The sequence below is a fragment of the Scyliorhinus torazame genome, chromosome 10, assembly GCF_047496885.1.
Source record: "Scyliorhinus torazame isolate Kashiwa2021f chromosome 10, sScyTor2.1, whole genome shotgun sequence".
Classification (NCBI taxonomy): domain Eukaryota; kingdom Metazoa; phylum Chordata; class Chondrichthyes; order Carcharhiniformes; family Scyliorhinidae; genus Scyliorhinus; species Scyliorhinus torazame.
Window position 1 is genome coordinate 166,311,043 of NC_092716.1, and position 24,541 is coordinate 166,335,583.

The 24,541-nt window shown below is 43.3% G+C and overlaps 1 protein-coding gene and 1 long non-coding RNA gene across 4 annotated transcripts in view; one reads left to right on the forward strand and one right to left on the reverse strand.

The window, feature by feature from the left end:
• The window catches only part of LOC140431024 (uncharacterized), an 81,064-nt gene extending 57,510 nt beyond the window's left edge, over positions 1-23,554 (reverse strand). Inside the window, exon 1 of the long non-coding RNA XR_011949589.1 lies at positions 23,418-23,554. This is a non-coding gene — a long non-coding RNA (uncharacterized lncRNA). The remainder of the gene's footprint in view (positions 1-23,417) is intronic.
• The window catches only part of slc25a22a (solute carrier family 25 member 22a), a 286,820-nt gene that overhangs the window by 212,765 nt on the left and 49,514 nt on the right, over positions 1-24,541 (forward strand). For all 3 annotated transcript variants that reach the window (XM_072518918.1, XM_072518919.1, XM_072518920.1), the window contains 2 exons: positions 4,840-4,930; positions 23,442-23,560. In XM_072518918.1, coding sequence (XP_072375019.1) covers positions 4,840-4,930; positions 23,442-23,560 — 210 coding nt within the window. The remainder of the gene's footprint in view (positions 1-4,839; positions 4,931-23,441; positions 23,561-24,541) is intronic.

Genomic DNA, 24,541 nt, shown 5'->3' on the forward strand with positions numbered 1-24,541 from the left:
AAACGAAAGAGAAAATGCTGGAAAATCTCAGCAAGTCAGGCAGCATCTGTAGGGAGAGAAAAGAGCTAACGTTTCGAGTCCGATGACTCTTTGTCAAAGCTAACAGACAGAGAAAGTGGGAAATAATTATACTGTGGAGTGAGAATGAAAGATGAGTCACAGCCACAGAAACCCAGGGAAACCGGGTGCTCATGGCCACAGAAACCAAGGCGAAAGAGTGCTAATGGCAGTCCCCAGAGAGGACAAAAGATGTGAAAGGTCAAACAGCAGGGAAACTATCAGAGGATGAACTGTAGACGTGGGGGGAGGGGAAGGGGGAAGCAAAGAGGAGAAAGGTGAAGGAAAGGTGGATCGGATTGGGGGGGGGGGGGGGGGGACAAATTAAATGTATATTAAGAAAGAAAGAAATGGTAAAAGACAGTTAAAATGAAAGAAAACAAATGGGCTGAGGTGGGGTACAGCTAATCATCTGAAGTTGTTGAATTCGATGTTGAGACCGGAAGGCTGTAGCGTGCCTAACCGGAAGATGAGATGTTGTTCCTCCAGTTTGCGTTGCGCTTCACTGGAACATTGCAGCAGGCCAAGCACAGACATGTGGGCATGGGAGCAGAGTCTTTTGTTAAAATGGCAAGCAACAGGAAGGTCAGGGTCCTGAATGCGCAGAGACCGAAGACCAGTGCCTCTTTGTTGCACTTGTTGTTAAAATAAAAACCTCCAGCAAAGCATCACACACCTTCCAATTTTTATTCCCTCTACAGGAAAGCAAATCGCCTTTTGCTGGATTGCAGCTGCATTCGTGAATTTGGTAACATGTGAAATTGAACTTTGCCCTATCTTTCCACAACACTGAAACTTCTGTTTTTATTTGATCCATTACACAACTCTGAATTTAGTTAGACAATTTTCAGCTGTAAACTAAACAAAGAAAACATGAGTCTGGGGATCCACCTCTTGGGATTCATCCTTTGTGGTCGGAAGGTATCTTCACATCACTTTTTTGTTGTTACTGAAGGGCCACTACCAAAAGTATTGAAATTGGTATCCATTACCTGGAGACTATTGGACATTACAAAACCGATTGACTAATGATGAGAGTGGTCATTTCTTCTCCCTAGATTCCATTCTACCTGATTTCTTGTATATCTTGCAGTCAGAGAACAGGAAGGAGATGTTCACATCGGGCTCTCCAATCGTCTCTGAAGCACCTGGAGATGACCATTTTTATTTTCCCTTTGGCATACACTAGTCTGTGAGACCAAGAACTCAGTAACCCTGGAGATGCACCACCATATTTCCTCCCTCTTGTGAACAAAGGAGGAGTCCTCCATCCAATTACAATATATGCATTTTGAATGAAGAGCATTGCTACATGCACAAGTATAATTGAAGTAGAACAAGAATTGATTAGAATTTCCTAGTTTGAAATTTGATTAGAAAAGTTGAATTGAACTGGGAAAGATTTCACTCTCTTCACATCAGAATGCATCCCTACCTAAGAGGGTACAGGAGAGATTGGCTATCTTACTTGATGTCTCTTACCTATTTCTCCCATGTCTGGCTACCAGCATGAGTTTGCATGTGACTGTTCTTCCAACTACATCTCTTTTCCGATGAAGAATTTTCTGGCTCCTAGCCCACCTGATATTGGTATGTTACCATGAGCATGAGGCACTTCACACCATTGGGCTTTGGAACTTGATTGCTTTCTACAAGTACACTCACTCGCTCTGAAAATTGGTGATTTTAAAAAGTTGCCTACAAGATTTCCACTTTTTGAAATACTTTCATCCTAGGCCTTGCCAGAGAGGCCAGAATGTATTACTCATCCCTAGTTGATTTGATTGAGTGGTATGCTAGCCCATTTCAGTGGACAGTTAAGAGTCAGCCAAATTGTCGTGGGACAGTGGTTTTCTTTCCTTAAAGGACTTCACTGAACCAGTTACATGTTCACAGCAACCTAATGGCTTCATATTCATTTTTCCTCATTCTAGACACTTATTTGCAGGTGTTTTTTTGAACTAGATTTAAATTCTCATTCCGCCAAAATGTGTTTTAAATTCTGGATCTCTGCATTATTCGTTCCAGTAAGATTTTTAAAAAAGTTATTTCGGGGGACATGAATGTCGCTCGCACAGCCAATAATTTTATTGTCCATCCCTAATTGCCCTTGAGCAGATGGTAGTTAAGCTGCCTTCGTGAATCACTGGAGTTCGTGGTGTAGGTACACCCACAGTGCAGTTAGGGAGCGAGTTCCAAAATTATTATAGTCGGATTTACTATACCATTGCAACTTTCCAAGGCAAGCAATAAAAACAATTGCTAATTAAAAATGAAAGATAAAATTAATTTATTTACAGTACATTTTTTGCAGCATAACCTGAGTTATTGCAAGACTCAACATTCTAATGCTCTTAATTTAAAGAGTAGTACAGTCTTTTGTGATTCTTCCAGATATTTAAACTCCTGACCCCATGGCTACCTAAAGTGACAAACCATATTGCAGCAGTTTTCTGCTCATCAGAGATTGCTTTGCCTATCTATCCTTGATGTTGTTTTTAAAAATATTTTTCCAGGATGGTCTTTTCCAAGAACTCTCTAATCTGGCATCTATGCAGTTAACAAACATTCTGGTTTCTGTACCCCTGTAAATGTAGTGTATTGAAGCAGCTGTATCTTGTACCAGGGAGCAGTGGATGTGGGTTTGCAATACATTTATTTCCCCTCTCTCTGAGTCTCCTGTCTTTGCCATCCTATTTTTCCCCAAGAAAGAGGACAGGAAAAGACAGTCCGATGCATCCAACCATTCCCCCCTTGACATGATCTAAACTTCATACATCATCACCTCATCCTACTTTCGGGGCCAGCAATCATACACTTCTTGAAGGAGTGAAGCACAGAGGGTGTCACATGCTCCCAGGCCGGTTTGTGAATGAAACTCTTGGGAGCAGGATACCTGTCCAAAGCCGTCCTCCCCCACCCACCTCCCGGCTGTGGTTCATCCAAGCCATGAGGAGATCAAAGTCATTTGGATTAAAATACACCGCCAAGTAGAAAAAAGGTCAATAAAGGAAAGTCTTGTGTGTTTACAAAGACGACAAAAGATGTCAATGATAAAGGGCTGTGCCTCTCTTAGCAAATTACAATTTATTATGGCACGGTAGCACAGTGGTTAGCACTGTTGCTTCACAGCGCCAGGGACCCAGGTTCGATTCCCGGCTTGGGTCACTGTCTGTGTGGAGTCTGCACGTTCTCCCTGTGTCTGCGTAGGTTTCCTCCGGGTGCTCTGCTTTTCTTCCACAAGTCCCGAAAGACGTGCTTGTTAGGCGAATTGGACATTCTGAATTCTCCCTCTCTATCCGGACAGGTGCAAGAATGTGGCGACTATTTTTTTCTTACAGTAACTTAATTGCAGTGTAATTGTAAGCCTACTTGTGACTCTAATAAAAATTATTATTACTCCGGTTGCCCCACTTCTCCACCCTTTCACTCTCGCTATGCAATTCTTTTTCTCTTCAGGTAATTAACCAATTCACTTTTGAAAGCCATGGTCGTATCCAACCCAATTTCAGTCTCAGGCAGAGCATTTCCAGATTCTAACCACGCGCTGTGCAGAATGAATTTCCTCATGCTGCTGCTGTTTCTTTTGACATTCATTGTATATCAATGTTCTCTGGTTCTCAGCTCTTCTGTCAATGGAACCAGTTTCTCCCTATCTACTCTGTCCAGACCCCTCATGGTTTTGTGCATCTCTGTCAAATCTCTTCCCAACTTTTTTCTAAGGAGAACAGCCCCAGCCTCTTCCATCTGTCCATACAACTGGTAATGCTGTGTTTGTAGACGTATTGTGACCAGTCCAGTTCAAATTGTTCCTTGGCTACTAAGCTATCAGAGCCTCATAATGAAGTTCAGCAGCACCAACAAGAAGAGCTGCTACCAAATTCAAAAATTCTAATGTTACTTGGTCAAACAAAAATCTGAAAAATGTATTAAATATTGAGACCATACAATAGTTCAAATAATATGTCTTGTATATGTAAACAATCCCTAAGTCACATTCCTACAGCTCCTCCTTGTGTTCATTCTTGAGCTTATAAAAATTCGGCAACCCAGTAAGGGAGGGAAGCCGAAGGACAATATTGCCCCCACTTCCTCTATCACGTCTGTTACATGTCTGTGTCTAGCTAAGAGTTGACAATGAGCCAAGCATGCAAAGTTTGAATGGTGGCCGTCCTGGCTCAAATGCTGTGTCTGGCATGGAGCTGAGTCTCCCATTTATCCTTCATTGTATATTTTTTACATATAGAAAACAGCTAAAATGATTAACAATTATAGGTGCATATTCTATATTTGATTCTAAAACTGCTCTAAAGATGTGTTCATATAACGGTGAAATCCCAGCAGATTGGGTGCTCCTGCATATATATGTGTTTGCTGGATAATGTCGTGCAATCAGTCTTTGAAAAGAAGGAAGCTGAAAGTGCACAGTGTCATAAGTCATAGTGCGTAGTTGGCTGTATGTCTGAACTCCTCGCTTAAGAACTGCAGCCTCTTTCAAAGCTTTCCCATACTAACTGTACATTGGCCTTATGCTATTTCAATCCCCTGCTGTCTTTCTACCTTAAATTAATGCTTTCATGCTGCATTTGAAGTTGTGACTGTGAAGTTATATCAGTGTAAATAGCTATGTTAGTTTTCGCTTTATATAGGCCTAGGTGTTGCTGTCGTATTTGCATTGTATGTTTGAACAATTGAAAGTTGCAGTTTTGGAGAGAGAAAATACTTTTCATAACTGGAAATGTGTTTTTTTTTCTCTTTTCCCTTCCATCTATATCGTTCTAGGAGCTGCTGTCAATCTAACCTTAGTTACGCCTGAAAAGGCCATCAAACTTGCTGCAAATGATTTCTTCCGTCAAATGCTCTCCAAAGATGGGTGAGTGGGAATTTACTCTAACAAATTAAGACAAAGGTGAATGTACTGGGGAGAAATGGGGATTTCTCATCTGAAATGTAGTTTTATACACAGCAGCCAAAACTTGATGCTACTGACTGACTAATCAGAAATTATGCATTCTTCACCTCTTCAATGAATACAATTCCAAGACTGCCATTAAACATATTGGAGATTATTAAATTATCTCAGCTAGCCCAGACTGCAGCTATAGACGTGTTTTGAAAATGTTATTTGTTCCAATGCTAAATGCAGAAATGAAATGTTTCTGCGTTCAAATGCTCAAAGTTATCAAATTGCACCTGAATGCTGTGCCCAGAGTACCTGGGCCATGTTAAGCCTGTGTTTATTTGTGCTGCAGCACGAGGGGGAGCGCTTCCTGTTTGATAATGTGTTTAACTCTGTGTTTAAATTCAAGTTTGTTTTAACATAAAAGATACCTATTGGTCAAAGTCATCACTCCAGAATGAAGTATCCTTTCCTCACTGTTGCACAAATTAAAAAGGCTGTTTGGGGTTCTCATCCGGTATCCTAACAAATGTTGGGGTCAAGTCCGGTATCCTGACGTTGCTTTCTGTCGCTGTATTATGCATTTTTAAAGCAAGTTTGTGACCTGGAAATGTCTCCTTTACCACAAAATCAGTCATTGGGAAAAGAATTGCAGCTACTCTGAGAGCAACCATTTTAACAGCCAGGTTCTCGAAATGGCAAAAATAATGACTGTAAGTGTTTTAAATCGTTTGTTTCAACATTGCTTCACCTCAAAATTTGTCATCATCAGATTTTAGACAGTGTGAGTTCCCTTGCCTAGCCAAATTGAGGAAATCTATCCAGTGAATTGCTGGAAATAGGACCTTTAGTGGAAGAACTTGAATGTGTGTTTCCTTAATGACTGTGAATTCTATTTATATATCTTCCTTCCGTGTTCAGAATTTAACGGATTATGATGGACCTTAATTTGGAGCTTTATCTATGATGAAGGGTTTTATTTAAGGTAAAGGCTTGCATATGATTAAAGGCAGCAATACTGTTTTTCAAATAATGAAGTAGTGAGTAGAAGATACCAGGGGGTGACAGAATAGATATTTTTTGGGTGAGAGAGAATCTTGGAAAGCAAACTTAGATACTCGACAGCGGAGTTTCACCATTGGTAAATATCAATATAAATGTATTTTGAATAAAACGTTTAAGAAAAAAATAATCAGCCAATATAGGGCTCAAAACCATGACCCCGGGATGAAGAAAGAGTCCCATTGTCCATCATCTGAGCTAGCTGACTGTGTATGAACTCACTGTACAAAGCCATTTCAACCCATTCCAATAAATCAAAGGTGAAATATAATTTAATAGTTAAAATTGCAATGTTAAACTGGCCTTTTTGCAAAATTCAACTGGCCTGGGAACAAAGCTGTATGCACCCACCGCATGCACCCACCATCTTGTTGTAGAATATGCATGCACCGCCGACTGCAGTGCAGGCTGAGTGTGGATGCACATCTGTTCCTGAAACCTTCTGGTTGAGAGCAGGAGTTACAGTACCAAATTAATTTCCCAGCATGCAGAGGCCTTGGGTGGGATTTTCCAGTTGTTCCTGCCAGTGGGATCATCTGGTCCCACTGATGATGAGCCCCAAACATGCGTTCCCCGATGGTGGAGGGTGCGGACAACGGGGAACCCTGTTCCCGCCACTGGCCGATGGCAGGCCACCTCTGCAGCTGTAAAACATGGCGAGGTGAGCAGAAAATCCTGCTCCTAGTGTGCCTTTTATGTATTGTCATCACTTTTTAACCTGGTCAGCTTGAACTTTCCATGAGAACCTAAATGACTGGATGCTGGCTGCAATCTGGGTGCAGTTTGCTAACTCTTTTCAAGAGTTGAAGGGTGCTTTTTGGTCGCCATTAAATGATAGAAAAGTTGCAAATCATGTGGCATGAAAGACATGACCAAACAATTACTGAATTTTTAGACGTGCCAGAAAAACTAATACTTGCCCATGTGCAAGATTTACATAAGCCAGCATTGAGCTGGGTTCCTGACGTAAAGGTGAAATAAGTGTAAGAAGGGAGTTGTGCTGATGACTCACTTGGCACCCTAGAGGTGCCAACAGCATGACAAAATTTTGGGATGAGTGTCAAACAGCTACTGCAGAAATGCTCCCAGCTGGTGGAGTCACAGTTCAGTGAGCTACAGGATGTGCCCATGCTGAAATCTGGGTGATCATGGTGAATCATGTGGACACTCTATTGGTGAGGTGTGCAATTCACCATATGACATAAGAAGAGCTCCTGGTACTTGTCGCCCACCTCACAGGGACTCAACCTCCACTTGTTAGTGGTCCAGTAGCTTATGACTATATGCCTTGAAGCTGGAGGTAAGTGGGATTTCTTTGGCATCCAAAGCAGCTTCAAAGATGGGAACCAAATCAAATCTCTATGGCAGACTGTAATCAAGTATTTGAGCACTGCTGGTTTACATAATCCTAGGACACTGTTGATGATCAATGAGCTGCACTGTTAGAAAGATAAGCCTGTGTCTAGAGGGTGGGATTCGTTCCACTCAGCTTCAGATAGCCCTGCAGGCCTAAGCCTAAATCAGATGGACCTAGCTGAATGTTGAGAAGCCTACAAATGACAATACTCTCAGATAATAGGTGGTTTTAGTTGGTTAGATTGCAGCAACACACTTGGGAAAATTTCAAGACCGTGGCAATGCCAGTATACACTCTTCTCCCTAACCGTAAGTAATTGGGAAGTGTGTTATGAGGGAAAGATTATGTGCTCCATTTTGGGCAAAGCAAAACCCTAACAATGGGTGTAGATTTCCAAGTCATTTGTTTCCGACACTTTTTAAATATGTCAAAACACATGACTTTCTCTGAGTGACACCACATGAATGTACTTCAGATTACAAATTTTAAAGTGGTGGCATCTCCTGATTCAGGTAAAACTCACAAAATGTCTGCAAGGCCCATTGCAACAATATTTAAATAAGGGGTGCAGTATACTGTGACTTTCCCAAATTCTTAAATCCCTTGAGATGGCGTGTTGTTATGGACTATATAATTTTACTGATCCAGGTAACGTGGGCAATATTTTGAAAGATCATGAAAAGCCGGATTTTTTAGCTTTGATTTTTTTTTTAGAGCCCAATTCTTTTGCTGTATCTAGCTTTGTTTGGTATTAACTTGTTTTAACCTTGCAGACAATCAAAGTTATTTGTAGCTCTGGCTGGCTCAGATTCCTATGGAATGCGAAAAGCGAGCAGATGCTCTTGCACGCAATCACTATGTATGATGGCTGTTTCCGACATATGAGAAGCTGGTGATTGGGGGATGGGAGATGCAGAATAACACAAAGAAGCTCTCCCTCCCTCCCTCTCAAATCTAATGTGTAAAAATAAATCTTGTTAATTAAACTTCCAATATGACTTGTTGGAATGGTCTATGTCTTCTGGTTTACCTGCGTTGCTTGCTTATAGTTTACCCTTCAGTACTGGCGTGCTATTGCATAACTGGAACAAAGCCAAATGTCATCTTATCCTTTGCATTGCAGATGCAGCAACCATGGAGCTTTGTATAGAAAACATCTGAATTAATTAGTTTTCTTAAGATGTGAGCAAAACCTTTTGAGCAAAGTTCTCAGGAAATGTGCCCAATACTTAATAGGGAGTGATGCGACCATCAATTCACTCGAAGACACGTAGAGAAGTAAACCGTGGTTTTAATCAGCTTAGAACTGAGCCTGCCTGTGACCGGTACAACACTGAAGGTGGCCCCGCAGGTCAGCAGCTCTTATACTTCCTGTAAAGGGGGTGGAGCCATGGGCGGAGCCCGTACATGCCCCAACATATCCCCTGTGGGTGAAGCCACACAATGGCCCATAGGTAGAGCCCACAGGGTTAATAACATAACAGTGCACTGGTGAATTATCAGTAATTATACATTCACCACATTCACTCCCTGATAAAAAATGAAGTCCGGCGGGGGGTGACGGGCCCCCATTGGTCAAGCGTGGCGGGCGGTGAGGACGATGGCATCCAAGATGGCGGCCCCCATGGATTGCACGTGATCGGCCGCGTGGGGGAGGATGGCCAAGATGGCAGCCCCCATTAGTTGCACATGTTATGCGGAGTCGGCAGACGCGCTGCCACCTTGCGGGGTCTGCGGGCCTGAGAGTCTGTGGATCGGGTCTGAGTTCGCGTTCTTAGACCTGGCCAGGTAGACCTTGGCGAAGTGTCCTTTTCGTCCGCAGCTGCTGCAGTTCGCGTTGCGGGCCGGGCAGTGCAGTCGGGGGTGTTGGGACTGGCCGCAAAAGTAGCAGGGTAGCTCCCCATGATGGGCGGGTGGCCGCACGGCACAGGCCTGGGGTAGTCTCGGGTCGGGGGCCCACGAGGGGATCGTGTGATCGGCCGGGAATGCAGTAAGGCTCTGAAAAGCGGCCTCCAGAGAGGCAGCCAGTTTTACCATGTCGTCCAGGTCCTGGGCCCCTTTTTCGAGCAGGCGCTGTCTCATATAGTTCGATCGGACCCCCGCCACGTAAACGTCTCGGACGGCGAGCTCCATGTGCTGAGTGGCCATAACGGCCTGATAGTTACAGTTGCGCGCGAGGGCTTTGAGGTCACGTAGGTAATCATCTAGAGACTCCCAGGGGCGCTGGCGGCGAGTGGTGAAGACGTGTCGCACGTATACCTCATTCACAGGCCGCACATAGAGGCGTTCAAGTAGTGCGAGGGCTTCTGTATAGGAAGCGGCTTCGTCGAGCTGGACAGAAATGCGATGGCTCACCCGTGCGTGGAGGAGGCTCAGCTTCTGTTAGTCAGTGACGGATAGCGGAGACGACGCAGCGAGATAGGCCTTCAAGCATCAAAGCCACTGTGAAAAAATGTATTTCGCCTCCGCGGCCTGTGGATCGAGTTCCAGTCTGTCAGGTTTGAGGGCTGATTCTATAGTAGTATTTTAAGCTGATTAAATTGATGCGACCATCAATTCACTCGAAGACACGTGGAGAAATAAACCGTGGTTTTAATCAGCTTAGAACTGAGCCTGCCTGTGACCGGTACAACACTGAAGGCGGCCCTCTTATACTTCCTGTATAGTGGGTGGAGCCATGGGCGGAGCCCGTACATGCCCCAACATATCCCCTGTGGGTGAAGCCACACAATGGCCCATAGGTAGAGCCCACAGGGTTAATAACATAACACAGTGCACTGGTGAATTATCAGTAATTATACATTCACCACAGGGAGGGAAGTACATCCTCCTTTACTTGTATTGATCATTTTTGTTAGTTTTCAAAAGTTTTTAAAAAGATTTTATTTCTTAAAATAAAATATAACCTTGGGAGCAGAGCCCTGGTGCTGTCCATTTATTGTGGCTCAAGTCTTGCTTGCAGCCAGGATTAAAGGAAATGAAAAAGCCCCAGAGGACATTCTTCGGCATCACAAATTTAGTGCATTGCAAGGAAGAGTCAGTCCCATTTGCTTTTCTACGTGACAGATCAAAACTTGAGTACTGACTTTACCAAACAGGACATGACCAAGTTAAATATTGACAACCAAAGACCTGCTCACATTACTTTTTGAAATTACTTATATAATTGTTTTAGGCACATGAATATTAATAAGGACTTATACATATCGAAGACTTCATGTGTCCCGAAACTTGCTTCCCCATCAAACATAATTGTTTGAAAGAGAGGAAATGTCGATTGGGGCTTTCCACCTCTCAACTAGAACTTGCCAGTCGATCATAATATCCTTGTGTGTATAAAACACCAAGGTATTCCTTAATGTTATGCAAACCTAAATGTACAGTTATTCAGATGTCTCAAAATAGTGAAACTTCATCCAAATGAACTAAGCATAAATTAATATTTATGGGGCGCATCTCAAGGACAAAGGTTTTTCCCACTGCATTCTCTGTTCATTTATGGATCTGGGGATAATTTTGATTGAATATGTGTATTTTGATTGATTTATTGAGAATTATTGCAAGCATATCCTCTGATTCCTCACCACCCTGATAGTTGCTGTCAGGTATCAAATTCCAGTATGTTTACTTTTCTCCATTTATTATACGGGATCTGTTACATTGTTGTAAAGTTGAGGTCATTTACACAGCTAACTACTCCAAAATTGGTGTTCTCATTTTAATTTAATCAGTTTTTCTCCCTTGCTGTTCTGTAGGCCCTGACACTTAATACAGGTTAGATGCAAATTGTCATAGGTTAGATGCAAATTGTCATCATAATTGCGAATGGAACTTTGGCCTTTTTCAAGGGAGCTGGAAAATAAAGAAGAGGAAGTGCTGCTTCAGTTGGTCAGGTCCCATCTTGAATACCATATTCAGTTTTGGGCACCAAACTTTGGAATAGATAGCTTTGGAGGGAATGTAGAATAGATGCGACCGGCTATATAATTTTGGATTGAGTTTAGATGGTTGACAGGGGATCTCAACTTTTTTAAATGATGAAGGAATGTGAGCTACCTTTACCCTTTTGGGGGGGGAACATGAACGGGAACAAAGGGGTATGTATAAACTTTTAAATGAGAGCCTGGCCATTGAGAAGTGAAATCCGAAAGTACCATTTCACACAAAGCTGGTGGACATCTGGAACTCTATTTTCCAACCCTCTGCCTCCTCAAAGTCTGTTGAAGTTTTCAAATCGGAGATTGAATTGTTGTTATGCAAGGATGTTCATGCATATGGATCAGAGACAGGCAAATGGAGCTGTTAAAATCATCCATAATTTAACAGAATGGTGAAGCAGACGCAAAGGGATTCTCCTGTACCTCACCAATGGACATTCTAACATGTGGATCTAGATATTAAAATTTGTAGACTACCTACCTTTAAAGTGCAACGCAACCAACTCCAATTCCTTTGTATATATTCCAGTGAGAAATCGCTGAATGGTGAATAGGAGTTGATATTCACACCGGATGAATGTGCTCCAGCAATGGATGCTGTGCTTCAGACATGGAGTTAATACACTGTATTTATATAATTAAATCAAAACCATAATCTTCAGATTCTACAAAGTCAATCTGACAGTATTTAAAAATAGATTACTACTGTAACTTGAACATGTAAAGCATTTAATAATTTGATTTTAAGAAGCAAATTATATAACTTATTAAGTCTGAATGTGTGTATGTTGGCAAAAGATGTGAAAACATTTGTTGAGAAAAATGTGGTTAGTAATACAAGCAGTTGATAGAGGAAGGACTATGGGGATGGTGGTAGGTGAAAATAAAATGGGCTGCCAGATCACAAGCAGCAGATTTACACTGTTATATAGTTGGGAACCACTGTCCTTGTTTGTAATGAAAAGATTCCATGCAATATCCATCCGGTAATAATCCTTACAAATAGAGAAATATGGCTAATCATATTATTGACAACCAAAGGGGCACAGGTAATCAGGATGTTTTCTTTTAAATATAAGACTGACATCACAAAATTAGAACCTCGAGGATTAGCTTGCTTATTTTGGCTGGCTTTAGTGTTGAAAGCCCCCAGAGATGAGTTGAACCAATCTATTTGGGTAGGTTGGCTAGATAAAGGGATCTGTGATGAGTTTGCTAATCTCAGTCTGACTAGAAGTACGGGTGTTAAAATTGGCATCAGTAACCTTGGGCTGCAGTGTAGAAATTCATCAGCCCAGGGTGCTTGTCTGGCATCTTGATAATTACCCAGTAACCCATGCTGAAATGTGTGTGTTTGTGTTACGATATATAAGGATAATTTGCAGCTGCAAGTGCTTCACAAAACTGAATAGGTCACTTACATTCACTAGCTGACACATGGACAATAGCAGCTATGGAAAATCCACCTGTAATGTTGACTGATAAAATTAAAGAGCGATCACTACCTTAAGGGATTTCTTTGATAATATAGAAATTTGGTGTCAGATTCCAGGCTTCAGTAGAAAACAAGCCGAGCATTAATTAACCATGGCTGAATGCCTTCCTGCTCATTGTTGAAACATATGGTAAAATGAATTTTAAAAAGAGATGAATTGCAGCAGCAACTGTACATGACATTTTTAAAATTCATTTTTATGGGATAGGCTTCGCTGGCTAGGCCAACATTTGTTGCCCATCCCTAATTGCACCTGACAATGTGGTGGCGAGCTGCCTTCTTGAACCGCTGCAGTCCATGTGGTGCAGGTACACCCACAGTGCTGTTAAAAGAGGGAGTTCCACAATTTTGACCCTGTGACAGTGAAGGAACGGCAATATATTTCCAAGTCAGGAATGGCACGATACTTCCAAGTCAGGATGGTGAGTGACTTGGAGGGGAAACTTTCAGATGGTGGTGTTCCCATGTACCTGCTGCCATTGTCCTTCTAGATCGTAGTGGTTGTGGGTTTGGAAAGTGCTGCCTAAGAGTCCTTGGTGAGATCCTGCAGTGCATGTTGTACATGAAGCACATGTACATGTACACGTAGCAGAGGGAGTTAATGTTTGTGGAAGGGGTGCCAATCAAGTGAGCTGCTTTTTCCTGGATGGTGTCGAGCTTCTTGAGTGTTGTTGGAGCTGCACTCATCCAGGCAAGCAATGAGTATTCCATCACACTCCTGACTTGTGCCTTGTAGGTGATGGACAGGCTTTGGGGAGTAACTTGCTGCAGGCTTCCTAGACTTTGACCTGCTCTGGTAGCTACAGTATTTCTGTGGCTAGTCCAGTTCAGTTTCTGATCAATGGCAAGCCCCAGGATGTTGATAGTGGGGGATTCAATGATAGTAATGCCATTAAATGTCAAAGGACAATGATTTGATTCTCTCTTATTGGAGATGGCCATTACCTGACACTTGGGCAGCAAGAATGTGACTTGTGACTTGTCAGCCCAAGCCTGGATATTATCCAGGTCTCAATGCATTTGCACTTGGATTGCTTCAGTGTCTGAGGAGTTGGAAATGGTGCTGAACATTGCACAATCAGCAAACATCCCCACATTTGCGTAAACATCCCCACATTTGACTTTATGTTCGAAGGGAGGTCATTAATGAGGCAGTTTGAGATGGTTGGGCCAAGGACACTTCCCTGAGGAACCCCCTGCAGTGATGTTCCAGGTCTGAGATAACTGGTCTCCAACAAGCACAACCATTTTCCTTTGTGCTTGGTATAACTCCAACCAGTGGAGAGCTTTCCTCCTGATACCCATTGACACCAGTTGTGCTTGGGCTTCTTGATGCCACACTTTATCAACTGCTGCCTTGATGTCAAGTACAGTCATTCTAACCTCACCTCTGCAGTTCAGCTCCTTTGTCCATAATTGAACCAAGGCTGTAATGAGGTCAGGAACTGTGTGACCCTGGCGGAACCCAAACTGCGCGTCAGTGCGCAGATTGTGAAGTAAGTTCAGCCTGATAGCACGGTTGATGACCCCTTCCATCACTTTACTATTAATTGAGAGTAGACTGATAGGGTTTGGATTTGTCCTGCTTTTTGTGTATAGGACACACATGGGCAAGTTTACACATTTCTGAGTAGATGCCAGTGTTCTAGCTGTACTGGAACAGCTTGGCTAGGGGTGCGGCAGGTTTTGGAGCACAAGTCTTCAGAACTTTTGCCAGAATATTGTCAGGGCACATATAAAGTCATAAATAGGGTCATAGATGTTTACAGCATGGAAACAGGCCATTCGGCCCAGCTTATTCATGCCGCCTAGTTTCTATCACTAAGCTAGTCCCACTTGCCCTCATTTGGCCCATATCCCTGTACATACACCCTGCCCATGTAACTGTCTAACTGTTTTTTAAAGGAACAAATTGTACCTGCCTCTGGCAGCTCTTTCCAGATGCTCACCACCCTCTGTGTGAAAATATTCCCCTCTGTTCTCTTATATATCTTCTGCGGTATCCAGCAATTTCGTGAGTTAGATTTTTGATTTACAAGGGCATCGAGAATTTGGATTAGGGGGTAGGATGAAGACAGGAAAGTGGAATTAAGGCCACAATCCGATCAGCCATAATCTTATTGAAAGATTGTGCAAGAGCAAGGGGCCGAATGTCCTACTCCTCCCATTTCTTTTGATCTTAAGTAATGGAGGAAATATTACTTTTTGCAAGTAGGTCCCACAAATGGCAACGAGATAATGATGTTTCAGTGATGTTGGTTGTATGGTATATATTGGCCCAGGCATCAGGGAGAATTTCTTTCACTTTGAATAGTGTCATGGAATCTTTTACGTTCACGTGAGAGCGGCACGGGGCCTTGGTTTAACCTCTGATCTAAAAGACAGTGTAGTGATGTCTATATGTGCATGTACACAAGGGGTTAATGTGTAATCAGTAGCACCACATGATCACTAGAGGGCCGGACCAACAGGGGTATAAAAGGCAACCGCATTGGGCCTCTCTCTCTCTCTTGGGTGCACTGTGACCAGGGCAATAGCAGAGTAGTTCAGATGGCTAGTGGAGTTACGTATAGTTACTGTAGTTAGATCTTGTTAACCTTATCACTAGTATCAAAGTTAAAGTAAAGAACTCCTGCAATTATTGTTATAGTTACTCAATAAACCTTTTGTTACTACTGGACGTGTTCGAGTCTTCATTGAGATTCAGATGACCTCATCACTAACCAAGGTTTGAGTAGCACATGTTACCTACCACACTGGTAACAAAACAGACAGCACTTCTGACAATATAACCCTCCCTAAATACAGACATATCAACTGAGATTATGAGCTTTTGAGTACCTGGAGTGGAATTTAAAAGACAACCTATTCACTCAGAAGAGAATACTACCACCTAGGCCATGACTGACATCTTTGTGCTGGGTATGTTTTCATTAAGTTTTTCTCTCATGCTGAATTGCAATGCAATTTGCAAGATCATCTGTCTTTAAGACCATTTGCCTGTCATAACAAATTTCAGATTCCTCCAAGGAATTTATTAGCTTTTTCTAATTAATCTGTAAATATAATTTGTAGTCCAACCGTTTGAATTGTCAGAAACCTCAAATGCATGACCCAAGCTGTTAAGAAAAATACAATTCATATTTAATAATATTTTTGTGCTCATCACGCTGAGAGATGTCAATGCTCGGGAATGGAACACTTTGGGGCATTGTCAGCATCATACAGTCTAAAAGCAAGAATGTAATTTGGCCTGGATAAGTGTAACAGGCGTTCTGCTTTACCCTGACAGATAGGGTGAAAATGGAAAAGGCAGAGCATGGATGGAACTATATTTTCTGTGTATTATATGATATACTTGATATTCAGTGTTATCAAAGTTTATTTGGATTTATTGTCATTTGTACTGAGCTACAGTGAAAAGTATTGTTCTGTACACACTCCAGATTGTTCCAAACATGAAAAACATAGGACATATGATAGATACACAATATAAATACATAGAAACATACATCGGGTGAATCATACAGAGTGTAGTACTACTCAGTAGAGGAGATGTGTGGAGAGATCAGTTCAGTCCATCAGAGGGTCATTCAGGACTCTGGTAACAGTGGGAAGAAGCTGTTTTTGAATCTGGGCGTGTTCTCAGACTTTTGTCTCTCTTGAAAGAGGTTGGAAGAGGGAAAAACCCTAGGTGGGAGGGGTCTTTGATTATGTTGCCCGCTTTCCCAAGGCAGCGGGAGGTGTTGACCGATTCAGTTGATGGGAGGCAGGTTTGCGTGATGGACTCAGCTGTCCTCACAACTCTTCTTATGGTCTTGGGCTGAGCAGTTGCCATACCAGGCTGTGAGCAGCCAGATAGGATGCTTTCTGTGGTGCATCTGTGACTCAGCAATTTTTAGTATGGATGTGCTGAATTTCCTTCGTGTCCTGAAGAAATATAGGCGCTGTTGTGCTTTCTTGGTCGTAGCATCGACGCGGGTGGACCAGGACAAATTGTTGGTGATATGCACACCTAGGAATTTGAAGCTGTCTACCATCTCCACCTTGGCACCATTGATAAAGACAGGCGTGTACGATACTTTGCTTCCTGAAATCAATGACCAGCCCCTTAGTTTTGCTGACATTGAGGGAGAGATTGTTGTTGTTACACCACGTCACTAGGTTCCCTAACTCCCTCCTGTACGCTGATTCATCGTTGTTCAAGGTCTGACCCACTACACTTATGTCATCAGCAAACGTTTTGATGGAGTTGGAGCCAAACTTTTTATATGAGCTTGGCTGGGATTATGGTTTTGAAGCCGGAGCTGTAGTCAATGAATAGGAATCTGACGTAGGAGTCCTTGTTGTCGAGATGCTCCAGGGATGAGTGTAGGGCCAGGGAGATAGCGTCTGCTGGATCGTTTGTGATGGTATGCGAATTGCCGTGGATCAAGGCTTTCTGGGAGTATGGAGTTGATATGTCTCATGACTTGAAAGAGACTCTAGGATGGTATGTTGCCTCCCTGGTGCCAGGATCAAGGAAATCTCTGAACGAACACAGGACATCCTGAAGGGGGAGGGTGAACAGCCAGAGGTCATAGCACACATACGTACTTACGACATAGGCCAGAAGAGTGATGAGGTCGTGCAGAAGGAGTTCAGGGAGTTAGGCAGTATGCTAAAAAGCAGGACCTCTAGGGTTGTAATCTTGGGATTACTCCCTGTGCCACGTGCCAGTGAGGCGAGAAATAGGAGGATAGTGCAGCTAAACTGGTGGTGCAGGAGGGAGGGTTTCAGATTTTTGGACCATTGGGATCTCTTCCGGCGCAGGTGGGACTTGTGTAAGAAGGATGGGTTGCATCTAAGGTGGAGGGGCACTGATATCCTGGCTGGGAGGTTTGCTTGATTCACTCGGGAGGATTTAAACTAGTATGGCAGGGGGGTGGGAACCAGCATGTGAGTTTAGAAGGTCTAATAACTGAAGGGGAAATAGAGAACCAAAATAAAAGAACAACATCACCCTTAGGCAGAGCAAAAAAGGTGCCAAGTATGAAAAGGGAGGTGGTCAATGCAGGACTGTGGGTGTTGTACCTAAATGTGCGCAGTTTACGGAACAAGGTAAATGAGCTTGTTGCGCACATTGAAATTGGCCGGTACGATGTTGTGGGCATCACAGAGACGTGGCTGCAAGGGGATTAGGGCTGGGATTTAAATATCCAAGGATATGTGACCTATTGAAAGGATAGGCAGATGGGAAAAGGGGCGGGGTTGCATTGAAGTTAAATCGACAGCAAGGAGCGATATAGGATCAAAAGGCATAGAATCTCTGTGGGTAGAGTTGAGGAATCGCAAAGGTAAAAAGACCCTGATGGGAGTTATGTACAGGCCCCCTAGCAGTAGTCAGGATGTGGGCCAGAAAATAAATCAGGAGATGGAAAAGTCATATAAAAAAGGCAATATTGCAATAATCATGGGGAGCTTCAATATGAGGTGGACTGGGAAAATCAGGTTGGTAGTGGATTCCAAGAAAAGGAATTTGTAGAATGTCTAAGAGATGTTTTTTTGGAGCAGCTTGTGACACAGCCTACTAGGGAACAGACAATTCTGGATTTGGTGATGTGTAATGAGGCAGACTTGATTAGGGTACCTAAGGTGAAGGAACCCTTAGGGAGCAGTGACCACAATATGGTAGAATTTACCCTGCAGTTTGAGAGGGAGAAGGTGGAATCAGATGTAATGGTTTAACAATTAAATAAGGATAACTACAAAGACATGAGGGAGGAGCTACCAGAGTTGATTAGAAAGGGAGCCGAGTAGGGAAGACAGTGGAACAGCAATGGCAGGAGTTTTTTGGGTTATTCGGGAGGCACAACAGAAATTCATCCCAAGGAGGAGGAAACATGCTAAGGGGGGGGCAAGGCATCCATGGCTGACGAGGGAAGTCAAGAACAGCATAAAAGCTTAAGCAAGAGCATACAAAATTTCCTTGCCTCCCCCCCCACCTCACTGGTTCCCCCCTATTGTTCCCCGTCTCCTCCCTCTTCCGCCACCCCCTCTCCCCTTCTCCTGTGGTTCGCCCTTCTTTTCTCTTAGGTTTATCTGCTATCCCCCCCCCCTGGTCTATCCCTCCCTCCCCCGCCTCGGCTACTTTCCCCTGATTCTTGGCTACCTGGCTATTCTTCTGCTTGTTCGTTGGCCACAAACAGGTCCCGGAACAATTGGGGCTCCCACGTTCTGTGGAAGCCGTCGTCTGACCCTTGGATGGCGAATTTGATTTTCTCCATGGCGGGCAATCAGGGAGGCAAAGGCAAGGGCATCCGCCCTCCCCAGAAATAGATCTGGCTGGTCTGATACCCTGAGGACCGCCACGTTCGGGCATGGCTTCACCCTCATCCCCACCACTTTGGACATTGCCTCGAAGAAGGCTGTCCAGTACCCCGCAAGTCTGGGGCAAGACCAGACCATGTGGGCGTGGTTGGCCGGGCCTCCTTGGCATCGTTCACATCTATCCTCCACCTCCGGGAAGAACCTACTCATACGAGTTCTTGTTAACAACAAAGAACAAAGAAATGTACAGCACAGGAACAGGCCCTTCGGCCCTCCAAGCCCGTGCCGACCATACTGCCCGACTAAACTACAATCTTCTACACTTCCTGGGTCCGTATCCTTCTATTCCCATCCTATTCATATATTTGTCAAGATGCCCCTTAAATGTCCCTATCGTCCCTGCCTCCACTACCTCCTCCGGTAGTGAGTTCCAGGCACCCACTACCCTCTGCGTAAAAACTTGCCTCGTACATCTACTCTAAACTTTGCCCCTCTCACCTTAAACCTATGCCCCCTAGTAATTGACCCCTCTACCCTGGGGAAAAGCCTCTGACTATCCACTCTGTCTATGCCCCTCATAATTTTGTATACCTCTATCAGGTCGCCCCTCAACCTCCTTCGTTCCAGTGAGAACAAACCGAGTTTATTCAATCGCTCCTCATAGCTTATGCCCTCCATACCAGGCAACATTCTGGTAAATCTCTTCTGCACCCTCTCTAAAGCCTCCACATCCTTCTGGTAGTGTGGCGACCAGAATTGAACACTATACTCCAAGTGTGGCCTAACTAAGGTTCTATACAGCTGCAACATGACTTGCCAATTCTTATACTCAATGCCCCGGCCAATGAAGGCAAGCATGCCGTATGCCTTCTTGACTACCTTCTCCACCTGTGTAGCCCCTTTCAGTGATCTGTGGACCTGTACTCCTAGATCTCTTTGACTTTCAATACTCCTGAGGGTTCTACCATTCACTGTATATTCCCTACCTGCATTAGCCCTTCCAAAATGCATTACCTCACATTTGTCCAGGTTAAACTCCATCTGCCATCTCTCCGCCCAAGTCTCCAGACAATCTAAATCCTGCTGTATCCTCAGACAGTCCTCATCGCTATCCGCAATTCCACCAACCTTTGTGTCGTCTGCAAACTTACTAATCAGACCAGTTACATTTTCCTCCAAATCATTTATATATACTACAAAGAGCAAAGGTCCCAGCACTGATCCCTGTGGAACACCACTGGTCACAGCCCTCCAATTAGAAAAGCATCCCTCCATTGCTACCCTCTGCCTTCTATGGCCTAGCCAGTTCTGTATCCACCTTGCCAGTTCACCCCTGATCCCGTGTGACTTCACCTTTTGTACTAGTCTACCATGAGGGACCTTGTCAAAGGCCTTACTGAAGTCCATATAGACAACATCTACTGCCCTACCTGCATCAATCATCTTAGTGACCTCCTCGAAAAACTCGATCAAGTTAGTGAGACACGACCTCCCCTTCACAAAACCGTGCTGCCTCTCACTAATACGTCCATTTGCTTCCAAATGGGAGTAGATCCTGTCTCGAAGAATTCTCTCCAGTAATTTCCCTACCACTGAAGTAAGGCTCACCGGCCTGTAGTTCCCGGGATTATCCCTGCCACCCTTCTTAAACAGAGGAACAACATTGGCTATTCTCCAGTCCTCCGGGACATCCCCTGAAGACAGCGAGGATCCAAAGATTTCTGTCAAGGCCTCAGCAATTTCCTCTCCAGCCTCCTTCAGTATTCTGGGGTAGATCCCATCCGGCCCTGGGGACTTATCTACCTTAATATTTTTTAAGACACCCAACACCTCGTCTTTTTGGATCACAATGTGACCCAGGCTATCTACACCCCCTTCTCCAGACTCAACATCTACCAATTCCTTCTCTTTGGTGAATACCGATGCAAAGTATTCATTTAGTACCTCGCCCATTTCCTCTGGCTCCACACATAGATTCCCTTGCCTATCCTTCAGTGAGATATATAGGTTCTTGATTAATACGGAGATCAGGGGTTATGGGGTGAAGAGAGGAGAATGGGGATGAGAAACATATCAGCCATGATTAAATGACGTAGCAGACTCAATGGGCTGAATGGCCTAATTCGTCTCCGTCTTATGGTATCTAAATGGGATTCTCAAGCTAAGACAAATGGGTCATGACCCCAGCTTTTTGGTTCTGACTCAGTGCTAATTCAAGACTTTTGGGTGGGCTCTGCATTCAATTTTCATTCAGATATAAGTAGGTTATTAATATTACCTTTTGGGGAAATTAGGTAAATGGTCATTTTCACTCTGTTCAGATGAATGAAGTGGTTCAGGTCCAAGACGCCACATTTACCTAAGCAACAGATTAAGTTATTTACAACAACCACCAAATCTCTCCTCCGATTGTAAGTTCCACGTCTGATACCTCAGCCATTCCACTGATCCCACCACTTCTCATTGAGCAGCAATTAATAAAGGTGACGATCTTCATGTTTGGTTATCCAAAACCTATGAATTGGCTGCAACCGAATAACCAGAACTTTCAACTCAATGTGTGAGAAATTCAACATCTAATGTGAAACTAATAAAGAAGGTTCCATCTTCAAATTTCAGTGTTTGTTGTGCTATTTGATCGCCAATGGAATGCTAAAATTTGCCTCCATATACCTGGGTTAGGAATGGGAACAAAAACCAACATTCCTGCCCCGACTGCGTTCCAGTGACCCCTCTGGAAATTGTATGTGTCTGAGTAATAGTGAAGGCAGGATCGGGTTTAAGAGTTATGACCTTCCATTGTCAAATAGGCTGAGGACTTACCCAGGCTCCTACCAGCAGCATGGATGCTTATGTGGGGTACCATGTCGGTATCAATCAAACTGTACTACAAAATGTAGACCACAGAACAAAGTTCTGCATGAATATTAGATGGTCAGGCAGGAGGGCGGGATAAATTTGTTGACTTATAAAGGAAATATATCACTGGAGTACAAGATATGTATTAGATATCAGTGAGGAGGAAACACCGTGAAGCAACATGTTGGAGAACTTTATATTGAAGTACGTTGAGCTCCAGTCCAATTGTGACCCATTACCTGCTATAAATTCTCATAGGACATGATGTAAGATTTTATGTTTCTGAACAAAGGAACCAGCATCAAAAGAGCAATAACACTCTGCGAGAGTGGTCTCTGGGTGGCGCAATGGTTAGCACTGCTGCCTCATGGCACCGAGGACCCACGTTCGATCCTGGCCCCGAGTCACTTCCATGTGGAGTTTGCACATTCTCCTCATGTCCGTGTGGGTCTCACCCCTTCAACCCAAAGATGTGCAGGGTACGTGGATTGGCAACACTAAATTGCTCCTTAATTGGAAATTATTATTATTTTTTTTTAAAGAGTTTGGTCTCAATTCTTCACATTTGTTTTGATAAACATTTCTTCCCCTTGTGAACCTTCTACCTTTTTAATCTTATTCCCATCCACCATGGACTGGACCACTGCCTTTAAATTGAAGAACAACATTTAAAGGCAAAATTAGAAACTGTCCTACCGCTGTGGATTTCGCCATTTAAAGAAAATAAGTAGCTGGGCTGTTCCACAGTAGATATGCAATTGTTTCTGCCTTTGCTGTGGATGGTTTGAATATTTCTGCTTTGTTGTTGACCATTGAGTGACCTTGGATTTATATGTCCCATCAGACGTAAATTACTTGCTGCCTTTAACCAATCTAAAGTCACTTCTTATAGATTCATGTTTGATATTGCTCTGGTAAGGATGTGTTTTGTGTACACAAAGCAGTGTTTCAAAATGTAAGCTGCCAAAGGAGATACTGTGTTTTTATTGAACTTCTAGAAGTTGCATGGCTGGTTGAATGGCTTGGGATCCTGACCGGCCAGGTCTGAAGCCTAGTGCAAATTCCAGCTCTGACTGATGGGTTATAAGGTGACCATTTTTAACAGCACCAAACATCATAAAGCATGAGTCTGCAGAGCAAAATGCAGCATTTGTTGGCAATGAATTGAGAGTGCTCGAGGAGTTGGTACAGGACAGCTTTACACGCAGTATTTTAACCCTTCCTGCACCTGTGCTTGAAGCTAACACTGGGTAAGCAAAGTGGAATCTGATATCAGTGCTCTTGAGTACAAAAATAGAAATGCACAAATGATCCGGTTCCCTCTGTCAAAAATATCTTCAGCAGAGCACGATAAGAGCTAGATTTTCCCTGATCCTTTAAAGCTATTGATGTGGCATGAGGGGCTCAATTTTCAGTACTTAATACCAGACTCGCTGTTACCTTTTCTTTTGCTTCCTTTCACAGGAAGAAGCTGACCTTGATCAAGGAGATGCTGGCAGGTTGTGGTGCTGGGACCTGTCAAGTAATTGTAACCACCCCGATGGAGATGCTGAAGATTCAGCTGCAGGATGCAGGACGTCTTGGTATGTAGCAGTAAAAAAAGATAGCCTGCACAGTGCTGGGGTCTCAATCTTCCAAAGGTTGTCCCTGAGTCTCAAGATTAGTCTCTGGATACTACAGATTAGGCTCTTGGATACTTCTATAAGAAACTGGGGATAAAAATTATAATATGTGTGAAAATATTTAATTTTTTTTTCTTTAAACACTTTGTTTATTGGCAATAAAAATATCGGAGATGGAAAGAATGGCTGTTTTCACAGTAACTTCATTGCCGTGTTAATGTAAGCCAACTTGTGACACTAATAAAGATTATTATTATTGACTAAATGGGACAGTTTAAGGCAAGATGTCAAGTGAAGAAACCTTTCAGAACAATTATGACCAGAGTTAACTACTTAATAGCAAGACATTAATGTCGATTGCTGAAGGATGTTTCAAAGGCATTTTTTGCTAGGACCATTTTGTGACCAAACCAACAATTAACTTGCTGAAATCTCCTTGTTCACTACTGAAGCCACTGACTTTCACTTGGGTTAGTGATTCCAAGGGATAAGCATCACCACCCTTTACTATCTTACCCAAATGACCATTCTTCTTGTGTGAATTTAGTCATTGGGCTATTCAACTGCAAGGGGCATCGTAGTCAACCCCAACCCTGCCCAACCTGATGTCTAGTCTTGTGCCTTTCCAATGGTTTATTGCATTGCAAGTGGTTCTCTGGTTTGGGAGGGGGTTAGCCAACCATAACTCTTCTCTCTACCACCCCACTATTATCCTGTCTGAGATAATGAACTCATTACTGACTGGCGATGAAAGCTGGAATTTTGCCATCTGTGCCAACAGGGGTGGTGGGGAAGGGGGCTGAATTCTAGTTTTTATTGTGGATGGTCAAAGAGTGAATGAATGATGTATTTATAATGGCAGACTGCCAAGATAGTAACAACTGTGACTAACTCCTTGAACCTTGCACTTCCCCAGTAACGTCCCTGCTGTGCATATAATTA